The 19,129-nt window shown below is 31.3% G+C and overlaps 1 protein-coding gene across 4 annotated transcripts in view; it reads left to right on the top strand.

The window, feature by feature from the left end:
* The window catches only part of LOC106478099 (lachesin-like), a 93,589-nt gene that overhangs the window by 61,638 nt on the left and 12,822 nt on the right, over positions 1-19,129 (top strand). For 2 of the 4 annotated variants that reach the window (XM_022381631.1, XM_022381633.1), the window contains exons 3-6: positions 1,604-1,811; positions 4,862-5,032; positions 10,493-10,621; positions 12,205-12,492. In XM_022381631.1, the coding sequence (XP_022237339.1) occupies positions 1,604-1,811; positions 4,862-5,032; positions 10,493-10,621; positions 12,205-12,492 (796 nt within the window). Of the gene's footprint in view, positions 1-1,603; positions 1,812-4,861; positions 5,033-10,492; positions 10,622-12,204; positions 12,629-12,658; positions 13,041-19,129 lie in introns of those variants that run through there. The other 2 variants (XR_002609821.1, XM_022381632.1) reach the window with 2 other exon arrangements.

The following is a 19,129-nucleotide window of genomic DNA, read 5'->3' as shown; positions in this document are numbered from 1 at the left end:
TTGAAGGCCATAGATAGGCCTAAATAAAATGTTTTTAAGTGTTTACCAGTTTAACGTTGAATATTATTTATGATTTTATATTTAACTTCTAAACTTCAATTTTACCTGTTGCCTAAGGAAAAGCTTCTTTCTATTCGACTTCATCACAAACTTCAATATGTAGTCCAATTTAATCGGATCTGAGCTGGAGTTACCTTTCAAAATTGTCCGTCTCTCGGTTCAGGAAGAAAAACGTGGAAGTTTGAGACCGAGAAAATAAAATTGAAAGAACTGAGAAAAACTATATAGTTCTTATTCTTACTGCGCTCATACAGAGCAATAACAGAAGTTTATTACTTTTGGCTAAAAAAAAATCAGAGAAAAGATAAGTTCAATCTTTCATTGGTAATATGAAGCAGCTAAGGTTCGATATTAAGATGAGATAATAGCCAAACTTTTTAACGTAGAAAAAAATCGAGATAGACCTGTTTCGTTATGGGTTGAAATTGAATGTATATATAAGCTTTCAACAACGCCTTACAAGACAACAAGAAATACACCAGTTTGGTGTGTTAGTAAAAAAAGGTTGTTAATACACCAGAAATATACTAAAATCCATTGAAGTAGCTTATTACTCTAAATGCTGTATAAATTTAGAATTATCATAGTTTTGTTTTCGTTAAAGCTACAGTAAAAGAATTCACGAACACACTTGTTTTCTCAGACAATGATATATAAGTTTCTTAGAATTTCTTAAAACTGGAGTTCTGGTTAATCGATCCCATCTCGTACTAAATGATGTTTCATGTTTAGTAATACGTTTTAGCATATTTAATCTTGTAAATGAAACCCTCATGTCTGAGAGATAGTTATTTCTTTTTAGCTTAGAGGAAACGTAAGTTACTTTATAAACTTGTAAGGGTAATCCTTATAATAACAATTTAAACTGGTAAATAAAAGTAACAACTAAGCAAACAGTTCGCGTAAAAGTTTTATCGATTTGTGCGATTCTTTAATGTTCTAGTATAAATACATTGTTTTATGAATATGCTCTAAATAAAAGTGTATTAAGTAATTAATTAACGTCTTTCTTGCCTGAATTATCACAGTTATAGTTTATATCTTTAAACATTAAGAACAAGTTTCGTTATCTAAAATGAAATGAAAAGGTAAATGCAATATGGATGGAATATTCTTTATTTTCAGAAGAATCTTCTGAGTTTCAGAAAAAAAAAAAACATTTACACAAATATAAAAAAATGTGAGCCTTGTAAATGAGTTTTGTTCTGATTAGTGGATTAAGCTCGTTTAGATATACTAAGTTAATAGGGTGTCCAGGAAAAGTCATAAACACAGAGAAAAACGAAAATGAGCGACTAAAATTAAGACTGCTTAAATTCTAAATTGAAGATAAAAATCGAAAACAAACGTTTATTTATTATTCAGGTAGCCTGGTTAAGAGCTGAAACCTTTTTACTTGCATCATTTAAGTTCAGTGTTAAGTTTGTTAATTTATTTCTTGGGTCGTTCAAGTATAGCCTCGTTGAAAGCTGAAATATTTTTCTCTTGTACCAAATATTCCGCTATAGCCTGATTAAGAGTTGAAAACTTTTTTGCCATTCAGGTAGCCTGGTTGAGAGTTGAAAGTAAAACCATCCTGACTATCCGTCATAACGTCATAACCGGAAATTACAGAATAGATCTGAGTCATGGAGACCGAAGAAATTGGATTCTTCACATCAAGAACGTTCAGGAATCCGATAGGGGAGGGTACATGTGTCAGATAAACACGTTTCCCATGAAAAGCCAAGTAGGGTATCTAGACGTTGTTGGTAAGTTACTGATCAGCATTAGTCAGTAAAGTAACAGTTAGTAAGATTTTCTAATTTTCTATTCTGATTAAAACTTTGTTGGCACTGTGAATCACCAAGTTGAGTAACTAGACGTTATAGGTAAATTACTAATCAGCTTTATTCAATAAAGTGTTAATAAAGCTTTCTACTTCTTTGTACTGATTAAAAAATTGGTGGCACTGTGATCGTCACACCGTGTATTAGTAAGTTATTGAACAATATTAATTAATATAGTATTATTGAAGCTATCAGCTCTTTTTATTGATTAAAACGTTGTAATAACAATGAAACAGGATATCTAGATGTTATTAGTAAGTTCCTGATCAGCATTAGCAGTAAAGTGTTAATAACTCATTATATTTCTCATTACTGACTAATTTTCCCGAAAGCCACCTGGAGGATCACCTGTTTTAAGCACTCGCAACACTTTACAGTAGTGTGTTGTCTGTCAGTCAATCAGTAGACACTAAAATGACGTCACATAAGGGATGCTTAACGTTGCAATTTGTACTGTCGTGACGTCAGTAAAACGTGCGCATGTCATGAATCACGAGAAGAATTATGCACTCTGTAGGCTACAACACAGCGTGAGATATGAACTTATAGGAAATAAAAAATATTTGTTACTGTTAATTTTGGATTTATTTACTCTTTAAACAGAACACTTGCAGGTACCCTGCGGAAGTACATCTAATACATAATTGGCACTGTGAATTGACAAGTTGGGTAGTTAAGCGTTCTTGGTAAGTTACAGGACAGAAGTAGTCAGTTAAGTATTAATAAAGCTTTTATGGTTCTCTTTGTTGATTAAACGTTGTTGGCATGCGCGTTGAAATCAAGTCAGGTTTAGTTGTTATACCAGCTACTTAGTGAATAAAATTAGATAATAAGGCTTTATATGACTCTCTATAAGCTAGCACCATGTTGAAACCACGGAACGATAAGCCAGATAGACGTTGTTAACCAAAATGAATGCATTGTTAAATTGTATGTTGTATAAATGCACTAACAACTTGAATGAAAATTTTTTATTAGCCAGAACCATACACAAGTTTGTTTCAGATAAAAGAATAAATGACCTGAAACTATCAAAGCATAGTGCATAAGCTAATTATTTATCGATTAAGTTGGCTACTACCCATATCGACCCAATAAGTTGTTAGTGAAATGAAAATTATTAAATTGGAAATCCGCACTTACAGTTAGTGGTTACTAGACAAAATTACCTCCTAAGTGTTTGTGACGAAGGTAATTTAACCAATGAGAAATGTATTTTAAACGTTCTGTTTACTAAATTATTATATCTGATCTCGAGAAATTTTGAAATAAAGATCTATTATGCATCACAACCTATAGATTGATTTTGTTTCAGAAAAATATATATGATTAGTTTGGTTTTTATTTATCTATATATAGATATATCAAAACCCATCAAATGGTTAAGGCGTCAAACATAATGTTTCAACATTTGTTAAAAAATTCTCTTCAATTCGCCAATAATGGAATTCCTTATTTCTTTAGAAAACTCGACTGAAGAAATATTTACTGTGTCTCTTTCTTTCGAGAAGAAAAGTAAAGGACAATATTTTCTAAACTATCCAACGTCCACAATAGGAGTACCCAATAACCTACGAACGTAATTCTTATTCTAGAAATAAATTACAATAAAAAGAGAGAGTTTTGAGAGCCGTAGAAAGACTTTCATACTCTCTGGTGACGTTTTACGTCGTTTAGAAGTCCAAGCCATTAAGTTCTGCTATACCTTTAAGCATTCACCTGAAAATCGAATGGCGAACGTACCTTACTGAGCTGTCTTGTGTGATATATCTGTAGTCATGCACGATGGTGATGTATTAGCGGAGACTCAAATATTTTCGTACTGCAATACTTTCATGCTGATATAAATTCTTTAACTAGGATGATAGACGGACTCTCTTTAAGATATGAAACCTGTTCTTTTTTTATATTAAAACTTTAGTAGAAAACTTCGGGAAAACCTGGAATGAAAGTAATATTTGTTGCACTGTTCATCTCTTTACATTAATATTTACCTACAGCTACAATTCTGCGCTTTCAAGACTCTTACAAGTACGGTTTTATGTGTAAAATGTAGGTTTTAAAAAATAAAATTATTTGTAAAATTAAAATATGTAAGTTTGGTGGAAGTAAGCATTTTTTTAGTTGAACTAGAAATACTTTTCCTTACAAAAACCATGCGTATACAGTAATGATGGTTTTATCATAAATTTTCAGTGTTGTTTTATAATAACTTGGGGCCAAAACGAGAACAATCTCTATACTCCTGCTATAATGCTTTTCTAATTCTTATTTACTTTGAAATACAAATATCTACATAGAAACTCCAATTGTGTTTCTCATGTTAACCTTGTTTGTGTACTTGGTATTTTACAGACGTGTCAGGACGAACAATCTATTCCCCCACCACACCAAACAAACAAACAAAAACACGAAACCTTCTTATGAGATGATTCTCGTTTGAAATCCAAGGTGATTTTATTTTTTGGTTCGTGCTAGTTTCACATAGCTTTTTTTTTTTGTTAGTGCTTCTCGTTAAGCATAAGCCTAGAACAATGCGTTTGCTGATTCCTCTGGTAAAAATAAATATTGGGATTATATAAGCAGATATCTCTGATAAAAGAAGGGGACTTCTAAACTTTTCCAGAAAAAAATCTTATTTTCAACGATTTTATTCCATTTGAATTGGAGGACTTTCGAGAAAAATTTAAATGGGTGTTTGCTTCAAAGATTGGATAGATATAATGAACAATCTGTGCGATGTTGTAGCAGCATTTTAAGGAAAGTTGGTACTAAGAACGAGGTTAAAGAAAATCAAGAATCTTAAGACTTTCCTTCAGGTCCTGCCTTAATGATGTCCCAAGCCTAACGATCATCTTAGTCCTGGAGTGATTGCATCTGAGTCTTCTTGCTTATTCAGCGCAGCATTTTGTCCTTGTCGACGATGTCACATCCTGTCCAACTTATTCAGTCTATTCATTTTCTTCCTTCAGTACCCCCGGTAATTATTGACGCCGAGAGTGATACTGACGTTTTGGCACGTGAAGGCTCAAACGTCACAATGAAATGTCGCGCTAAAGGCTATCCAGTTCCCGAGATTACGTGGAAGAGAGAAGATGGTCAGCCTATATCTGTAGGTCTTTGGCAAAATGACCTTGATCAAGGTAAGAAAATATTTAGTTCACACAGTTTTTAATGTGCAAAAATAGTCAGCACGTGTAAAGATGTTACAATTCATGTTAGTTACATTTTTGCAAAATATTCAGTAAATAAGTGTAGTACAAATCTCAAAATGAAAATTGAAATACTTGTATATACTTTTCTGTTTCCCATAGAACTAGTGATATAACTATTCGAAAAAGTTCATTAAAATATTTCTGTACCATAAATATACCTTTCAGTGTGTTTGAAATATATCATTGTTGAAACGAAAGGTAAGATACTGTCGTTACCCAAGAAACATATTTCATTACATAAATAACTCAATGGCTGAACAACTACTATGTTTTATTGCTAAGGCACAATAAGCTACTCGCAATTCAGTTGCAGCCATAAAACGTCCTACACACAGGATTCGAAATGGTTAAGTTCGTCAAACATAATATGAATTATTAGACAAGAAATGAATAAATTAAAATGTCTTGGAAGAGTAGACAAAAACAACTTGCTCAGTAACATTGTTAAAGGTTGGAACTATTTTACAAAGAGGGAAACTTGGATGCTTATTGATAGTGTTATTTTTTGGGTAAGTATTTTGGATGAATTAGCTTAAATGCTGCTTGGAGTATTTCAGTTATGCTAAAAACATGGGAATACGAATGGTGTTTTATATTAAACTGGTGTTACATATGCTGCCAGTGTTCCTAAATAACAACTTAAACAGTTTCTAGTCTTTCTTTAGTAATTTAATCACAAACACGATAACTTTGAAAATAAGGTACGAGGTGTTCTGCCCACATTAGCTTTAGGAAAGTTGTTAGAATACGTAAAGTAGGATCTTAAAATGGAATTTCAACAGCTAAAGGTTTGTGGAAAGATGTAAATATTTTTCTTTGAAGCTATGTTTTTTATACAATTTGTTTCTTCTGAATCATGTGCTTTACATCATGGTCAGTAAATACCAGTACATTAGTTTTAAACCCACGAATAATAAATATTTAATAAAGGAAAAATCCTGCTTGTTTGATATTCCACTGTAATCTTTATAAGGAGTACCAAGTACGCAACAGTTCAAAAATGTTTTATTATGATTAGTTTCAGCAAAACCAGGGAAAATGTGGTGAACATATCATACTCAATAAAGGGAAGAAGAACGAAACAACCACGGTGATATTTTAATGGAAACTAAAGTAAAGGTCGGGTTATGGTTGATCAGAGTATAATGAAACTATTTCTTTAGGATTTTCTATAAGAATGTGTTTGGGTATTTTATTTATTGTTTGCAGATGCATTCAGAGTGCATAAAGATGAACATATATATTTCTTTAGGAATAGAATTAAAATGTGTTCATAGTTTACACACTTGTTTAGTTTGTGTGTAATTATTAATTGTAAATAGTGTAAATCCATTTACTATAGTTTAGAGAAGTCGTTTCGAACTGCCAGAGAACCTCTTCATCGCGAAGCTGTATAAAAGTCGAACAGTGGTTTTAGCTTACTTTTCTTATACTTGTGAACAAATCGTTACAGTGAAACCTTAGGAATACATTAATCATCTCAAGAATCGGGTTTCGATAATCAAAGGCTTGATCTCGAAGAGAATGGATCAGCTGTTTTAAAGGAAGTTTACATGAACTACAACAATGTAGTAAATGTAGACGAAGCCATTTTCCCTAGAAAGTATCTAGATAACTTGTACTGTAATTAAAATCAAACCTATATTTCAGTCTGAACCGTTCTGAGACTTAGTTTATAAGTTAATTTATTTTGCACGAGAACTTTCTAGCTACGTAATGTTTACAGTTATGAAAAAAAAATCAAGTTTCAGCTCATAAACATCATTGGTCGATAGAAGGGTGCACGTTTTGTATATATACACACACACACAAAATCTGTCTGCATTTCGCAAAGCTAGTTGAAAAGTTAATTATTCAACATTATTTCAAGCACTGCACGTTGATGTTTATATGCTACAGATTTTGTTTTTCTCTGACGAACTATTTAGATTTTTTCAAACGAGTAAGCCATCGTTTCTTATTAATACAGTTTCCTTTTTCGATTATACTGTGTTCATCTTAGCTTTAAATACTTGCAACTTTTACTGGCAATCTAGTTTATAAAAATATAAAGATCTTTTACATTGTGAAATAAGCAAATTCAATAATAAAAATAGAAAAGACTATACTTTTTTATAGAACTGTATAGTAATGACTCGGATGCAATTTGGAGCTATGTCACTTTTGTGTTTCCTCCATTGAAATATAAAACTATTAACGTCGGTAAATTCATACTTAGTTTTTCTGCTTCTCAAAAACATTTTGTTGAAAGTCAAAAGGTAAAAAATAACAACAGAACTTATGAGCTGGAGTCTACCTACGAATATTTTTTTGTTATTATTATAACTGTATAATCTGTATATTCAACTTGTTTATACTCTATAGTTATGGAGCATATGTCTTTAGTTCTATATCTTTTGTAACTAAACGTTCATCTAAATAATTCCTATGATTAGAATCATAAAATATTAATCTTTGCTTCTCTTTTATTTGTGCTAACTGCACTTTATTATTGTTATCATTCACCTACCTGTAGTAAATTTTACTTTCATTTACACACTTTAATTTTCACTAAGTATTGCTCCATGGATACTAAATTTTCATCTCTACTACTCTAGCCTGTTATAAATGAAACTTATTTTTTAATATTCATCTGTTTGTAGTAAACCAACTTTAATTCTTATTAGATTTCTGATGGTAGTAACTATTGGTTATCTTTATGAATTTTACCTCTACAAAAACGTTTATAATTTCTTTTTTTATGTATTTATCAAGTTTACTGTAATCTATATTATCTGAATGTACTAAATAAATATTCTATTTGTTAATTCTTTTTTATATAAAAATTTAACTTTCATTTATATTTCTACTGCCTCTATTAAAACACATCGCTTTTTATCATTTACTCGATGCAATAAACTATATTTATATTTTTCACTTTATTTATGAGTTCTTGTGATTACTAAATTTTCACCTTAATTTTTTTCTATTGTTTGTAGGTTGTTAAATGTTTACCTCTGGTTTTCTTTTTATTGTCAGAAGTCCTTTCTTATTGTCACTCTACTTATAATAAACTTTTTTTGTATTTATTATTACTTGTAATAAGTATATTGCCATCTCTTTCTTTAGCAACAGGGAAGAACATTTGTATTTACCTTTTCTTCTGTTATAAGTAACTGAACTATTATCTTCACTATTTATTTAGTAACAGGGAAGAACATTTGTATTTACCTTTTCTTCTGTTATTAGTAACTAAATTATTATCTTCACTATTTATTTAGCAACAGGGAAGAACATTTCTATTTACCTTTTCTTCTGTTATTAGTAACTGAACTATTATCTTCACTATTTATTTAGCAACAGGGAAGAACAGTTGTATTTACCTTTTCTCTGTTATTAGTAACTGAACTATTATCTTCACTATTTATTTAGCAACAGGGAAGAACATTTGTATTTACCTTTTCTTCTGTTATTAGTAACTAAACTATTATCTTCACTATTTATTTAGCAACAGGGAAGAACATTTGTATTTACCTTTTCTTCTGTTATTAGTAACTAAACTAATATCTTCACTATTTATTTAGCAACAGGGAAGAACATTTGTATTTAAAGTTTTTTCTGTTATTAGTAACTAAACTATTATCTTCACTATCTATTTAGCAACAGGGAAGAACATTTGTATTTACCTTTTCTTCTGTTATTAGTAACTAAACTATTATCCTCACCATTTATTTAGCAACAGGGAAGAACATTTGTATTTACCTTCTCTTCTGTTATTAGTAACTAAACTATTATCTTCACTATCTATTTAGCAACAGGGAAGAACACTTGTATTTATTTTTTCTTCTGTTATTAGTGACTGAACTATTATCTTTTCTACTTCTTATTGAAATAACGAAGCCTTCGCATTTCTTTTCTTTGTTTATGGTACTGGATCTTCCATCATAACCCTTTCTGTACTAAACATATATTTTTATTAATCACAAACTTGTCTTAGCTAAGTATTTTTTATATTATCTATCTTGCTCTTGTAACCCTGCTATTGTCTTTATTAATCCTTTGTGTATGATTTTTCGTCTTTTTTTGATATCTTCTCCATTCCGTAACCCGATATTATTCTTAAATTATCCCGCATCTGTTTATTATTCCTTTATTTGTGATTCTTAAAATTGTATTATTATTCTGTTCAAATGAAATAAAAAGTCATCTGTAATCCTGCCTGTTAATCATTCCTGAATTACCGTTTTTACTTCTCCCTGTTTCTAATAATGAAAAGTTTTTTGTACTTTTCTTTATTTTAAATATAAACTTTCATATATTATTCCTACATTTGTAGTACCAAAAATTTTCATTTTCTACACGGTTTTAACAATAAAATCTAACCCCTCATCTTTTTTTTTATTCGTGTTATAATTACTAAATGCCTATCCGTATTATTAATACTAATATCAATGTCTCGGATTCATTTTTTGTGTGTTTATAGTGATTAACATTAGTGTAATCTCTTCCTCTGTTTACATTGATATTTACTTATAGACTAACTGGAGTAATTGCACAAGTGGTTTTCTTAAGTTCCTTCCCGTAATGGCTGATCAATATATTTTAAGTGCACTTTTGCGTAGTAGCTAAATTTCCTTTTTTGTTATTTTTCTACCAGTAAGAAGTAAACAGTGTATTTATTTATATAGCAAATAAACGCCCCTCTAAGTATATATTTTTTTCTGCGAGTAATAATTAACTCGTTTTTTTTGTCTTGTTTATGTGTATTTATATTTAGGTATACATATTTGTATTTTTCATATACCTGTCTGTTGTAACTCAATTTTTGGACCTTAATATTCCTCTGCTTGCAACAACAAAATCTTCGTCTTTCATTATCTCTTTGTTAGTAATGAGAATACATTTATTTTACACTACTATTCTGTTAGTAGTTAAAAAACCTCCATATTTATTATATCCTTATTTGAGGCAACTGAATGTTCATTACTGTTAACATTCTGTTGTAATAATAATAATAATAATTATCTTGTGCTTCTTTCTCTAGATGTTTTTTCTATAACTTGGTTCAATACATCAAAAGTCATGGCGCTGTCGATGAAGTGTTTTAGCCGATGCTCTGAATTTAAAATATTTCTTCAAGCATCCGATCATATTCATTTCATAAGATAATAGCAAGAAATTTAGGTTTTGTATCATAAATCATATCTTTTAAAGAATAAAAGATTTCAATATGTGTGTTTATTTTTTTTTTTATGACGGAACACATTCATGTTTATATCCATCTTTTCATCAGAGTGAAATATATGAAACACTGTCATCCAGTAAGTTGTGGCACTGGTATTTTGTTATAAGATCCTTGGTTGTATTTCGATGAAACATAGAATTTATTTACGGTTTTCATATCCTTAGACATCTCATATAAAGGAGAACTTCTGAAAGTGACTAAAGTTAGCAGACTGCACATGGGTGCCTATCTGTGTATCGCGTCCAATGGAGTACAACCTTCAATAAGTCGACGAGTTGTTCTACACGTACACTGTAAGAATAATGATTATTATGTTATTTTAAATTAACATTTATTTCCTATACTTACACATGCTTGAGAAAAGCATCAGTTTTAAGTTATTTCAAATAATGAAGTAAATAATTTAACTGACAACGTTTGACTATAGTGGTAGCTCTTATTAGTGCTGCACACGCCTTATAACCGCCGTTATATTATTACAGTTTTAAAACTATGACAAAAACTAATTTTATCAAGTACATTCATAAAATAAGAAATATTATTATTAAACGATTGATTTTGATCATTTGTTTGAAACTTATTAACTGTTATAAACGTATAAAACGCCACATTTGACAACAGTTATACCCACACAAAGAACAAAGAAAGAAGGTATTTTCTCTTTTATCTTATGAATAAATTACCTACAAACAGTTTTTTCTTTTTGGCGTAATCTATTTTTGATTCTACACCATGTAGTATACAAAGGGTAGGGTACGTTATATTAAAACAAATTGAATATACACATCAACAAATCATATGACAACCACAGTCGATGTAATGTCGTGGGGGACGACATATATCAGAACTACATTTTGACATTGTTTAATATAGCGTAGGTGGGGTGATAGCACCGAAAATTGATTGCTTTAGGAAAAGACATGTAACAGCCCCTTTCGAAACAAAAAGTTCATACACTCGGATCATGAAGATGTGTTCAGATCAGAGATTAAAATTTTCAAGACGGAGATGTATACTATAATTGTACTGTAAAAGAAAAGAATGTGGTGATCAGACTGATAAAACAGGCGCTGAGAAACCGTCGCCCTTGTACACTAAATAGCTTATGGAGAGCAGTAAGGAAGGATTGGTGTGCTTTGGAGTTTTTTGCAATGGAAATTACGTTGCAAAGCTGTTGTCAACAATACGGTCGTCAGATGGAATATGATAGAACGCGGATACGTGGACTGTAAGGAAGTGTTGAGGCTCCAAAAGTATTTTAATATAACGTACACAACCTCTGTATTACTAGTTCCCATAATTAGTGTCATTAGATTATACAGTAAATACATATTTTATCTTTGCTGAAAACTATGTGGATTATAAGTAAATGCTTTATGGTTTGTGTTGAAATCTGGATACCCATATTATAGTGAAAAAATATAACAGCTCAATAAATACAGAAGATAGGATTTAAATGAAAACCACTGATAGTATTGATAGATTATTTTTGAGAATTTCCAATTATCGTGATAAGTTTTTCAATGAAACAAGCCTTTTCATTTTGTACCCAGGCAGCTATATATATCTAACATATAGATAATATTAATATATAAGCATAATTTCATCAAACTACGCTTTACGATTAATATAGAAAATATAATCTTAAAGTTTATTATTGGTTTTTCGTCATCTATATCATAGCTTCTTGAATATTAACATCCTGTTGCTTCTTTCAGTTTTTGGGATATTATATTTTGTTTCAATAACTTGTATGATCACTGTTAGCGATGAATATTATTATATTTATGAAAACATAATTTACAAATGATTTTTTTTGCATCTAAATATGTTTATTTATAAAATGTTTGTATATATGTTATTATTATTTATACAGTTACACCTATGATATGGGTTCCAAATCAACTAATTGGTTCTCCCATCGAAAATGACGTCACACTGGAGTGTCATACTGAAGCGTATCCGTCGTCAATCAACTACTGGCAGACTGAAAGAGGAGACATGATAGTGAGTGACCACAAATACCGTGTCAAAGACGAACACAAAACGTACAAAGTTCACATGAAACTCATTATCTTGAATATTCAGCCAGATGATTTTGGAACTTATAAGTGCCACGCCAGAAATTCCTTAGGTTCCACAGAAGGCAACATTCGTATCTACGGTGTGTTCTGTATTAAACGTATATTTGTTCAACAACAACAACAAAATATGTCTATTTTTTGTATGATGTAAAGCTCGTGGTAACAAAAAAGCCCATACTTAAAATCGTAAGAAATATTTAATCTAGAGTAACACAGTTTTATCACAGGCATATTAGAGTAACACAGTTTTATCAAGGCACATTGAGAACTATAAAGGAAAGTGTGGATACAGTACAAGGAGTTTCGAAACGTAATTAAACTACAGCATTATTTTTATTTGTTTTCTTTCTCTCCCTCTTTCTTTCAACAATATAAGATTGTTCATTGGAATAAAATGCATTTTAGTTCGTGGTGTATTGCGATGATCAATGAATACTGTCCAGATCAGATGATGCTTGTGGTAACTCTGTTGATATGCTGTCTGTCAGTATTTGAAACATACTGTATCATATCCAAGCTTACTTTACTACAATTTATGATTCTCAATATTGCCCTGGTGAAACTTACTTTCTATATAATCGCCTTATATAATATTTGAAAAACTGTTAATATATTAAAAATTAAAAGCGTTTTCATGGCTATTAAATAAAAATTGTATTCCAAAATAGAAAAAGAAACCATAATGTTTTTCAATTAAGTACGAAATTTCCACATTTTCTCTCTCTTTCTCTCTATAAAAAAACACCCAAGAAGCCATTTTTATTATCATCAACGGATGCTACTGATGAAAGCTGGTTAGAACTAAAAACTTTTACTATGTCGGGATAAAGGCTGTCAATTAAGAAACTGTCGGCCGGATATATATATCCGGTAATTTGGGCAGACTATTAATTGAATGGTTTTGTTTTCAACGACGACTTCTCAAGAGTCCTTTTATACAGTGCGTGTTATGTTGAAGAAGGGGAGTTAAAAAGAATAGTCTATCAAACATTATTGAGTTATCATTAAAAGAAGCCTGGAAAGTTGAGGTGTTAGAAATAATGAGCGTAGAAAACAAAAGACTGCTTTCATATTCCTGTTCATCAAAGGAGAAAATTCATTTCCTCATAAAGAGGCGAAGTGTTCACATATATCTAAACGTAATGAAATTCACTGTCGTTTAGAAGTGGCTCAAATCCTGGGTGCTGGAAAGTTGATGATATTATTATTACACAATACATTTGTTATTAGGATTTACAAAACACTGGGAATAGTTCGCGCTTGACGGCAACTAATATGTCACTGTTTGTAATATTAAGCGAATGAGCCGGAAATATAGGAATTAGCCCGCTTACTTAAGATTAAACTTAGAAAACTAAAATATACTGTTCTTACTAAGCTCTATGTTTGTGACCTTAACAATATTTAATAGTACAAATATTGCAGAAATATATAAAGTCAGAGTTTGAACTTTTCCACTATCATGGAAGTTTTTTTCTGAGTAGAAAGAACAAGCTTTTCAAATAAATTTAAGTATTGGTAACCAATGCTTCTTATAGATACATATAGCATAACATAGTAAATTAGAACAGAAAAAGATAAGATAGTCAAAACTATATTCATATGAAAAAAGAGACTTAATAAACACTCCTTATGCTTATTTTAAGAATGGATTATCATATCAAAAAGTCAGTGTTAATACAAAATTATTGCCTCTCACAATACAGAAAAAAACAATACACTAATATAACACGGACTTCGCCGTTTAATTTATTTCGGATTTAAATGTTTCAAAATCAAAAAGAGGCGACTTAGAATAAAATAGGTAAATTTTTCCTAATATGTAACAACTAATAGAAGGTTGGTCACAATGGTGATGTATACATATGTCAAAGGGCACTTTGAGAAGGCTTAGTTACAAGCATTAAGATTGACAGTAAAATATAATGGTATACATGTAAATAATTTGATATTTGTGTATACCGTCCTGCCACAGTTATTAATAAATACAACTCATGTTTCATTCTTAGCATTGACATACGTTAATAACATGTTTTTGTAAAATAGTCTGTTACAAGCATACACACACACACGCAGATAATAAGTATTTGTTGGAATTTGGCCGTTATTAGCCTATCATTAGTTTCAGGCATTCTGTGCGTGGCCTTTATCATAAAGGTGTCACGAACTGGAATTCAGGCTGAAAAACACATTCTAATAAAGCGTTAGAGTCTAATTTTTCTACCTTTTGTGTTCTTGTTATCAGTGATGTTAAGCCAGTTAACCTTTATTTATAAATGTATTCAATTGCATCTAGTCGCTTATTGTTGCTGTTGTTTGTTTGTTGTTAAATGTAAAGCTATTCAATGAACTACCTGTGTTTTACCCGCCGCGGGTGTCAAAGCCCTATTTTTAGCATTATAGGCCCACAGCCTTACCGCTCAGCCAGCGGACTGCATATTGATACTTGAGAGAAGTTTGCATAGACAGCTGTTGCTACAGTTAGATGAGATAACATATTTACGTCAAACACTCTATATGCACCAGGTATTGATATAGTAAATACCAACTCTAATTGGATTAATTGTTACAGCCTGGCTGCAGGGAGAGAGATAAACAGCAACATTTACTAATCCCAAGCTTATGTTTCAATTGACTGTTTTCTCAATCTGGTACTCAAGGCATCCAAACAGACACTACAGCCTAATTAACTCATTCTTATAAAACATTTGTTTCAATAGAAAGCGATGTTGTCTTGCTGTTCAAAGAAAGTTCATCCGATTTTGCTTAATCGATATATTAGTAGAAAAATGTGTTAATCGCTGACCATACCATTATAATCTTGATTATGTGTTTGTTACGTATAGATGAGACAGGTTTTAGTTTGAAGTGATTACGCAATGAAATGATTGTACATACTTGACGTTTATTATAAGTATGAGAGCTTCAGATAGTTGTTGTTTTTAACGCACAGTGGGATATCTGTCTTCTGTCCATCGTGGGGAATCTAACTTGCGTTTTAAGTCTGTAAACTTATCGCTGATCCACGAGGTGACAGATTCGGATAGAAAATGTGGGCTTTCTTATTTCATAAACATTTTAAGATATCTGACTTTCCACAAACAATGGTATAATAACGTGAAATATCGTAGAGAGTACCTCTATAGATTTTTAGCCGTGGCATAGCAGCTCATAGAATAACCCTGAGTTTTTTGTTGTTTTTTCAAGTACAAACGTTTAGATTATCCCTCTTGCTCATCAATTTTATGGTTGGAAGAGCAAAGAGACCAATTATTTTGTACACAACTGTTTTATTTTATGAATATGAAACAACATTCAGTTAGATAATTTTACATTGACCTAGTCAACAATTTTCTTTCTCTTATTGAGATCAGTCAATATCACTGAAGATTGGTTTTTTAATGTAAGGATTACTCAATTAGAAGTTGACTTTGTGTGATTGGCGAGAAGGAGGATACTAGAACAAATTGCACAATTAAAGTCTAAAGCATATTTGATTTTTATATCTTGATTTTGTTAATGAATATTTTCTGTTTTTTGATGGAGTAAAATGCGTTATTATTGTAACGTTAAAAACGATGCAAAAAGTGCTTTTTTACATTGAAAAGTAAAGTTTTTTGTTGTTGTTGTTGAACCTGAATATAGTCACTGCTATTCATTTTATAGGTTTTGACAGTAAAGGTACAGCTATGAAAAATGAGGACTTTATTTACATACTTAGAATAGTTTTAAATCAAATTTTACCAAATAATAAAGAAATTAAGTTACAATTGTGTTAAACATTACTCAACGTATCACAGAAACTTTGAATTATAAACGGGGGAAATTAACGTCATTGTAATAAAAGATTAATGACAGCTTGGCCTGGAGCTATGAAACATTGAAGTGAAGATACTAGTTATCTCAATTAGATGTTGCTATTTTGAACCATTCGAATTAACTTCATTTGTGTGATAAATTGATGTTAAGCTAGTATCATGAAATAGCATTAGTATTTCGATTATAATTTAAGCTCAACAGAGAGACGTTTGTAATATGTACTTTGCGTCGTGGCTGTCTGTAATTTTCAACAAATTTAAATGAACTGTTCACAGAACAAGTAAAAATGTTCCTGTCATTTTTTATCTCATCCTGTATAAATATATTTGCCCCCCAGTGGCACAGTGGTATGTCTAGGGACTTATACCGCTAGAAACCTGGTTTCGATATCGTGATGGGCAGAGCACAGATAGCCCTTTGCGTAGCTTTGTGCTTAATAACAAACAACAAAGATAAGTATATTTTTATCAAATGTGTATTTTTTATGCTATTAAAACCCAGTAAGAAATATTTACTTGAAATAATTCTCGTATACTAATTACACATTTGTATACTATAGTATTAAAAGTGGAAATTTACTAAGGTAGCACACTTTCTTTGAGAAGTGGATACCGCTGGATCAACATTTTAATACGAAATACGCAACCTTTTGTGCCACCTACAGCTCTGCTATTGTTATTAACACGTGTTATAAAAAGAAAATAGTAGACATCTCACGGAATAAACACCAAGTATAGTGAAAGTATAAGGTGTGTCCTTTGTATTCCTCAGATAGTGTTTCAAAATGTTTCTTATCTGATTAACTGATTCATTTCAGAACTCTGTGGAAGGGGGAACACATTTTGGATACAATTTCCATCATATTACCGCTGTGATCTGTAGTATGATAGGGGCGTTACCATGCAGGATTGTTTATAATGACAAAACATTGATTGCTCCCTTACCTGTTACTCGTACATTTTTATTTCATCCCACATTTAACATATACCGAGAAGGAATTAATTTTGGATGATTATTCCACATTGCGTATTAGCACTCCCAGTGGCTTTCCATTTCACTAGCATATTATCCACTGTGGGTCTAAGTATGAGTATACGGCTTGATCTGTCTCGGACGCCCTTACCACCATTTTGACATTAAATAACCATTTATCTTTGAAAGTCCTTGGGCTTCATTACTTCAACCGGTTCTCTCTCTCGCAGTTACCAACTCTTATAAAACAGCACACCACAGGAACGGGCCCATGACTAACCGGAACTATGTTTTTGGTAACATACTGTATGCAATATGTACAAAGTGTATGACTGAACCTCTGTATGAGTAGTTATCTGGTCTGTTCAGACCGCGCGCTGAACAGTTGCCTTGAGGGGGGCAGAGACAATGGAGTCATAGTTTCACAAAGTGGAACTAGAGAGTGCATTGCTAGGGCACATTGATAGGTCGCCATGAAAGGCGAATGTTGTCATGCCGCCATGACACTTAAGAACAACATTTTTCTGTTTCAGAGAATGCAATGTTTGGCGTGACATCATAGTTCGAGAGTTAGTCAACAGATTGTGTGTTGCTAGGCCACGAATTGGTACAAGGGCGTGTTGATGAACGTGCAAATAAAAGAACATGAACAAACCATTAAAGTGTGATATAGATCAACATGACTCAACATGTTATCAACGTCTGTATTTAATGACACATAAAACTATTATTTGTATTTTATATGAACAAAATGAATTTTCGTAATTTTTATTGTATATAACAGTAAATAAGTTCTTGACGAAATATTTCCTTTTAAACATGTTGACAGTTATTTTATAGTTTTCACTTACATATGTACAAAAGTTGACAATGCTTCTATGGGCAGATAGAAGTGCATACGGATTTCATCTTGTTTCAAATTATTTTTCTAATCTTCACGTATCGTATTACATGAGTTTCACAAAAGCGGACATTGTTTCTGTTCATACATGGTCTTACTAAGAATAGTTCTACTATGGCTGGTGAGATTTCTATAAATGGATAGTTAAATAGGATGATGAGCTCATTGAAAGGCATCTCAACATGTGATTACATCATCAATGTCTAGATTTAATTATATATCCTCAAAGTTATAAGTAGAACCATTATTTTATGGAGACAGTTATTATAAAACAGTGTATCATCAATTTTTACTGCACATAGTAACCACCAATTACAGAGAGGAATATTATAGCCAATAACTTGCATGACATACTTTTTACATTTTCTGACTTTATTTTGCTAATGATTGCTAATTAATTTACATAACAAGTAAATATAACATCTATCTCAAAAAACCTTGAAAAGGATGCTTATTCAAATCTCTTGTTTAGCTTTATAAATTGGCTTGTTCCACTAAAGTATAAAACATCCATGTAAATAACTATGTTTAACCATTGATAGAAAATTGTAATCTTACCTTTCTTGTTTCTTGATGGATTAGGCAAAATGCTGAATGATTTCTTTTAAAAGATATCAGTGCAGATATAAACTACCTTGCTTCTGCAATGGACATTAGGGTCAAGACAGAAGGTCTAGGCAATCGTCACATGATCACCAAGATTTAAGACTGCTGACAGTCTAAGGGGTTATCACAATACAGAAACTCTTAAAAGGTCAATAGTTTTGAAAGTAAATGTCTGGAAATAGAAAGTTTTGTAAACACACACACACACACACACACACACACATATATATATATAGTACTAGTCTGTGATGATATGTACAAGACTAAAGCCATGGCACATTCAAATGTATATATATTTCTTGTCAAACCAGAAATTATGTTACACTGTAACAATTAAACATATTAGGTAATCAATAACATGAATAACTTAGTTTATAAACAAAAACGCTAGTGTATAATTATTGTATTTCATTGAGTTC

The sequence above is a fragment of the Limulus polyphemus genome, unplaced genomic scaffold, assembly GCF_000517525.1.
Source record: "Limulus polyphemus unplaced genomic scaffold, Limulus_polyphemus-2.1.2 Scaffold180, whole genome shotgun sequence".
Classification (NCBI taxonomy): domain Eukaryota; kingdom Metazoa; phylum Arthropoda; class Merostomata; order Xiphosura; family Limulidae; genus Limulus; species Limulus polyphemus.
The sequence above is the reverse complement of the archived record's forward strand: the minus strand, read 5'-3'. Positions and strand labels throughout refer to the sequence as shown.